The sequence below is a fragment of the Crocuta crocuta genome, unplaced genomic scaffold (assembly GCF_008692635.1).
Source record: "Crocuta crocuta isolate KB4526 unplaced genomic scaffold, BGI_CrCroc_1.0 scaffold1471, whole genome shotgun sequence".
Classification (NCBI taxonomy): domain Eukaryota; kingdom Metazoa; phylum Chordata; class Mammalia; order Carnivora; family Hyaenidae; genus Crocuta; species Crocuta crocuta.
In genome coordinates, this window is record NW_027527547.1 from 247,150 (window position 1) to 254,117 (window position 6,968).

A 6,968-nucleotide genomic window follows, 5' to 3' on the forward strand; every position below is an offset into this window, starting at 1 on the left:
GAATTTAATGTGTTATTTCAAAACTAAATAGGTTGATAAAAATTCTCTTTAAAAACCCTCTTTTAAAAAGACATATAGAAGTCATAAACGAAAAGCTTCAGATGTTGTAGTGCCTACTTTGGAATGGAGAAAATGTGGTAGACAAATATATTAACATGTAAATCAGATTTTTTAACAATTTTATTTCATGTTTTTACTTTTTTGAGCGGGAGAGGAAAGAGAGAGAGAGAATCACAAGCAGGCTCCACACTGTCAGCATATAGCCCAGTGCGGAACTCGAACCCACGAAACTTCAAGATAATGACCTGAGCTGAAATCATGAGCCCGACGCTGAACCAACTGAGCCACCAAAGCACCCCTGTATTTTTTTAAATAACTGTTTTATTAAGATATAATTCACACACCCTGTAATGAATGTATTTAAAGTGTATAATATTGAAGGGATGTCTGGGTGGTTCAGTTAAGCATCTGACTTCAACTCAGGTCATGATCTGATGGTTTGTGAGTTCAAGCCCCGCATCAAGCTCTGCGCTGACATTGTAGAGCCTGCCTGAGATTCTCTTTCTCTCCCTCTCTCTGCCCCTCCCCAACTCTTCGCACACACACTCTCAAAATAAACTTTAAAAAGTATAAGTGTACAATACTGTAGTTTAGTTATATTCAGAGTTGTGTAAATGTTACCACATCAGTTTTAGAACATTTTCATCACCCCAAAAAGAAAGCCCGCACCTGTTAGCAGGTGCTCCCAACCCCACCCCCACCCACTGCTGCCACTCCCAGGCAACCACTGAAGTGCTTTCTGTTTCTGTGGATTTGCCTCTTTTGGACATTTTGTGTAAATGAAATCTTACAATATATGACTGGCTTTCTTACCAGCATGTTTCAGAGTTTATCCATGCTGTGCATGTGTCAGTGCTTCGTTCCTTTTCGTTGCTGTATGTTACTCCACAGTTAGCACATGCCACATTTTCTCTGTGTTCTTGTCAGCTGATGCACACTTGGAGTATTTCCACGACTTCACTGTTGTAAGTACTGCTGCCATGAATGTCTGCACATAGTTTCTTCTGGGGAGAGTGCAGGGGTGGGAAACCATGTTTAACTCTTTCTTTAACTTAGCCTCCTGATTTAGACCTGTGGACAGATATTTTTCTTTCTACCTCCTAGAATACTGCCTGACGTGAAACTGGCATCTTGAATTAGATAAATAATTGATACAGTTTTGATAAGTAGAAACAGATTTTGCTGGGTACTTTAGGTATATTCCTACTTTGGGTGGTTTTAGTTAATGGAATGAATGTGGGAACATACAGGACTAACTATTGCCTGAACGTGACCAGGGACGTATCCTAAACGTGAAGATAAAACTGTAGGTCTCTCTGTCTCACAGTATTGAATATGCAAGGGCCTCAGGACAGGAAATATACATACTTTAAGTATGCTCGAAATCAATGTACTAGCATCAATGAAATGTATAGAATAGTAGAATGCTAGATTTGGAAAAGTGTGTTTGTTTTTTCTTAAACCAGAGGTCCATGGGCATTTTCTTTTTTCTTTTCTTTTTTTTTTTAATGTTTTATTTATTTCTGAGAGAGAGAGGGAGAGGCAGCATGAGCAGGGGAGGGTCAGAGAGAGAGGGAGACACATAATCTGAAACAGCCTCCAGGCTCTGAGGTGCCTGTCAGCACAGAGCCCGATGCAGGGCTCAAACCCACGAACCGTGAGATCATGACCTGAGCCGAAGTCGGATGCCTAACCGACTGAGCCACCCAGGCGCCCCTCCACGGGCATTGTCTGTAAAAGTCCAGATTTTCAGCTTTTAGGCCATTCCAGATTCATGAGTACTCAAATCTGCCATCCTGTACAAATACAGCCCTAGACAGTATGACAAGCAGATAGATCTCATTGACAGGATTTCAGGAGAATTTTGTTTATAAAAACGGGCAGTGGGCTTTGACTTGCAGGCTCTAGTTTGCCATACCTGTTGTAAACGAAGAAGTTAGATGTGAAAAAGAGAGACTTGCCCAGTGTCAAATGGAGAGAATGGAAAAATGGCATTGACACCAGGTCCCAGGTGCAGTGGAACTGATCCATCACCTGGGAGAAGGCTGCGTTTCAACAATACCATTCTGCAGCTTGCTCTCAGTACGGTGATCCCTGCCCTCACCTGAATTCACTGCCTGTCTCTCTTCTCTTTGGGAAAATGTCCAGCCCTGTTTATCACCTCACGTGGAATAATACCATATCCCCAGTGAAGACTGCATGTTATCCTTTGAATTCATGGCCAATTCTTCTCCCTGCGTGCCGGGTTCCAAAAGAATTTACCCTGGATCTGTTAGTGTGTGTGTGCTGGGTTCCCTAAGAGTTTACCCTGGATTCCATTAAGGTGTGCCTGCTGGGTTCCATAAGTCTTCACCCTGGAGTCTGTTAGGGGTGTGCGTGCTGGTTACCATAAGGTTTTACCTGGAATCTGTTAGGGTGTGCGTGCTGGGTTCCATAAGGCTTCATCCTGCAGTCTGTTAGGAGTGTGCGTGCTGGTTACCGTAAGATTTTACCTGGAATCTGTTAGGGTGTGCATGCGGGGTTCCATAAGGCTTCACCCTGGAGTCTATTAGGGTGTGTGTGCTGGGTTCCTTAAGGATTTACCCTGGATTCTGTTAGGGTTTGTGTAGGGTGTGTGTGCTGGGTACCGTAAGGCTTCACCCTGGAATGTATTAGGGTGTGCATGCTGGGTTCCATAGGGCTTCACCCTAGACTCTGTTAGGGTGTGTATGTTGGGTACCATAAGGTTTTACATGGAATCTGTTAGAGTGTGCATGCTGGGTACCATAAAGCTTCACCCTGGAATCTGTTAGGGTGTGCGTGCTGGGTTCTATAAAGCTTCACCCTGGTGTCTGTTAGGGTGTGCGTGCTGGGTTCCATACGGCTTCCCCCTGGAGTCTGTCAGGGTGTGCTTGCTGGTTACCATAACACTTCAACTGTAATCTGTTAGGGTGTGCATGCTGGGTTCCATCAGGCTTTACCCTGGAATTTCTTAGGGTATGCGTGCTGGGTAGCATAAAGATTTACTCTGTAATCTGTTAGTGTCGACCCCTTCTCGCAGTAGCTGCTTAGCACAGCTGCTTCTAGCTCTAACTGAGGGAGAGAATCAGAGTGGTGAAACGTACCTCAATCATTCCTACCAGGCATGATATTTGTTTTGAGGTCTATTCCTAGTACCTTTTCAGCTCAATCTAGAAATTTCTGCTTCATATTAAATCAATATATGATTTGTATTAATTAAAATAATGTATAAAAACAGAATTTTACTTCTGAGAGCATTATGCCATTCACATATGTTGTTGGTACTGATTATATTTGGGAAATAGTTAATCTTTCCATGTATTCTAAGAATTGCAGATGGTTTCTATACTTTTAATCTACTTATAGATTAAAGAATAAGTTTGTTTTATATATGTCAATTTTCTATAATGAATTGTCTTAAAATAGAGTATATATTTAATTGTTCCAGATTTATGTTTTGGGGTGAGTTTTAAATTTTGTAAAAAAATTTCTAATGAATGATGAGTAGGTAAATCTTGATGACTATTATTAAGTCACCATTAATGGTACTCTTGAGTTTTGTTTTGTTTTGTTTTATTTTGATATCAGGATTATAATTTAAATAAATATTTGAGTAGTGAATACAAAGGATATTTGTTAGGTTCCAAAATAAAGGACTTATTATTATTGCTTTTAGAAATATAAAGTATCTAATGTTTATACTGGTTTGTGATGCAAAATAATGGCTTGAAAGACCCTAATTAAGGAAAGTAGTATTTTTATATTTTGTTCTTTAGCTCTAATGAAGAATCAGGGGCTTTTCATTTTTATTAAATTACTCCCTTTATTTACTACCTCATTCCTTAATTTTTTAAAAATATTTATTTTTGAGGGAGAGAGGGAGACAGACAGAGTGCGAGTGGGGGAGGGGGAGAGAAAGGGGGAGACACAGAATCAGAAGCAGGCTCCAGGCCCTGAGCTGTCAGCACAGAGACCAAGACGGGGCTCAAACTTATGAGTGGTGAGATCATGAGCTGAGCCAAAGTCAGACACTTAACCGACTAGCTACCCAGGTGCCCCAGTACCTTATTCTTAATTACTCCTCTTGCCACAACGATGTAGATCAGTAACTAGACTCTGGACACAAGGAGGTTGAAAGGTTTTTAAGCCCTTATTAGAATTTATGATTAGAATTTATGACTGTAAGTCAGCACTGACTATCCTTTCTGTCTTTTCAAAGGAACACAAAGAAACAAACGAGATAGGCTTCACGTATTTAAAGTATTGAAACATTCAAGGAAAGCAAAACTATAAACCTTAAAAACACAGAAAATAGCCTCAATAATTGGATACTTGTTATAAAATAAGCCTAGAACCTTCGTCAAAGTTTAAGCTTTAATATTTAAGGTAAATTTTATTAATTTCAGACTTTTGGAAAAGAATTTGATAAATACTTTGGAAAAGGAGGTTCTAAGCTACCTGGAATGAAACTCCGTGACTTCACCGACATTACCAACTCACTACTTTCTAAAATGTATAGAGACTCAAAGCCACCTGGGAATCTGAAAGAATGTTCACCATGGATGAGTGATTTCAAAGTAGAATTCTTGAGAAATGAGCTGGAGATTCCTGGTGAGTTAACTCTCAAGGTGACAAAACTGGACTTTAATGAGAATAGTGGTGTAGCAAGGACTTTCTAAATTAGTCCTTCTAATATAGAAAGACTATATTTCTAAATTAGTAAGACTGGGATCTTAATAGTTACCTTTTTATTTTTAAGAATTTACAATTTAATCATACTTTTTTTGTCATTAGGAGAATCTATAATTACTTTGATTTAGTACACTTTACTTAAATGTCTAGTTAGATTATAGTTTTCTTATATTCCCAATTACGTAAGTATTCAGACTTCCATTTCATAATGTAACTGGTAATTTCCTCTGAACATGCCCATACTTTGCTCCTAAATAACTTTTCTTAGGGATGTAATACAGGTATAGATGCAAATCACTTCCTGGGATATGCATGTTGGTCCCATTTAAAATGATGAGATAATCATGTGGCTTACCATCAGGATAAAGAATTGTGACACTGAGGATAGAGACACATAGCAAATTGGTTCAGTGTGAGCCCAATACGATTTTTCAAAGGCAGTCTTTATACACCCTGTTCTTCACCCTGGAATGTGCTGGAACAAAAACAATGTTTTATTATGGTTATTCATATTCTTATTCCAGTGGATGTAAAAAAATTGGAGAAACACTTTTCTTTATTATTGACAACTCTGCATTGCATGAAGAAAACAGAAAATGTAAGCCTCCTCATGTGCAGCTTGGCTCTCCTTGAAAAAATAAAGGTGTTCTAGCTTAATGCATTGTTTTTCCTGTTTGGAGTTTGTCTACTCCATTAGATTAGGAAGCTAACTTCCATTAGTCAAATTGAGAAATAATAGCATTATTTTTTGAATGAAAACTTTCAGTAAAAAATTTTGTTGTATAGCTTTTGTTAAATTAGATCAGTAGGCATGTGTTAAAATACAGGTTTCTGCAAGAAGCTGTACCTAATGAAGGCCTTTGTGGTTTGTCTCAGGTCAGTATGATGGCAGAGGAAAGCCAATGCCAGAGTACCACACACGAATCGCTGGGTTCGATGAGCGGGTAGGTGCCAGAGTGTGCGACTCAGGATTGTGAGTGTGGTGTTTAGTTCTTCAGGTCTGAGAATGATGTATTGTCTTCAAACATCAAGACAGTTTCGCATTGATATCAAATGCAGTTTTCCGATCGTATTATCGATTCTATTATTTACTGAATTTCTTAATATGTTTTGATGTTTCAGTATCAATCATATTTAAGAATGTAACAAACTCAAAGTGTAAACTGTGTATATGTGTGTGTATGTATGTATCTTGTACAAAATATGTGTAGAGTTAAATTAAGTAATTTTAGGAAGTTAACGTGTCTATGTTGCTCATTGTTAAGGATGTCCACATTTATAAGCATTATATGTAACAAGGAATGTGAAGTTTCTGGAGGCACAGCAGTAGGGCCTGAACAGGTAACACATATTTTGCTGGTCCTAGATTTTGTTACCGTTCTGTCACTTGACTTTGTCTTCAAAGAGAGGTCTCTTTCTGAGGAATGTGTACCAATCAGCTTTACTGTTCCTCTTTTGATAATATGATCGGCTGTTCTGTCAGTTTTTTAGACTGCACCTAAAATACTTTCATAATTTTTAAAGGTAAAAGTAATGGCTTCTATCAGAAAACCGAAGCGCATCATCATCCGAGGCCATGATGAGAAAGAGTACCCCTTCCTTGTCAAGGGGGGTGAGGACCTGCGGCAGGACCAGCGGATTGAGCAGCTCTTCGAGGTCATGAATGTCCTGCTTTCTCAGGACGCTGCCTGCAGCCAGAGAAACCTGCAGTTGAAGACCTACCGTGTCATACCCATGACCTCCAGGTGGGGCCAGTGCACATGGTCATTCTAGAACAGATTTACGTGAATGGAAATTCCAGCACCCGGCCTAATGTTTGTTTAAGGTTACAGAGCTGGGCTTGAAGGTCACTTGACAATTCAGCGTTTTATTTAGCGTTCACAAAGACAGAGCTAAACAGGACTAATAAACACTTGTAAACCCATGATTTTCAAACTTAATGTGGAGAAGGTAGTAGAGAACTGACGTGAAAAAAATCTCTGTTCTACTTTGCTTCTACAGGACTTTTTTCTGGTGAAGAAAGTACAGTTTGGGTTTGTGTTTGTAAACTGTTTTTTCTCCTTTTCAGATTAGGACTAATTGAATGGATTGAAAATACTTTTACCTTGAAGGACCTTCTTTTGAGTAACATGTCACAAGAGGAGAAAGCAGCTTATACAAGGTGACTTAGAGCCTACGTACTCCTTCAGCCCTGCCTGGGTACATTCTGCGAGCCT

General features: G+C 39.3%; 1 protein-coding gene across 1 annotated transcript in view; it reads left to right on the forward strand.

Moving 5' to 3' along the window:
• PRKDC (protein kinase, DNA-activated, catalytic subunit) overlaps positions 1-6,968 on the forward strand; it is a 187,967-nt gene that overhangs the window by 169,504 nt on the left and 11,495 nt on the right. Inside the window, exons 77-80 of the mRNA XM_077765911.1 lie at positions 4,467-4,671; positions 5,629-5,696; positions 6,277-6,497; positions 6,821-6,913. Of these exons, the coding sequence (XP_077622037.1) occupies positions 4,467-4,671; positions 5,629-5,696; positions 6,277-6,497; positions 6,821-6,913 (587 nt within the window). The remainder of the gene's footprint in view (positions 1-4,466; positions 4,672-5,628; positions 5,697-6,276; positions 6,498-6,820; positions 6,914-6,968) is intronic.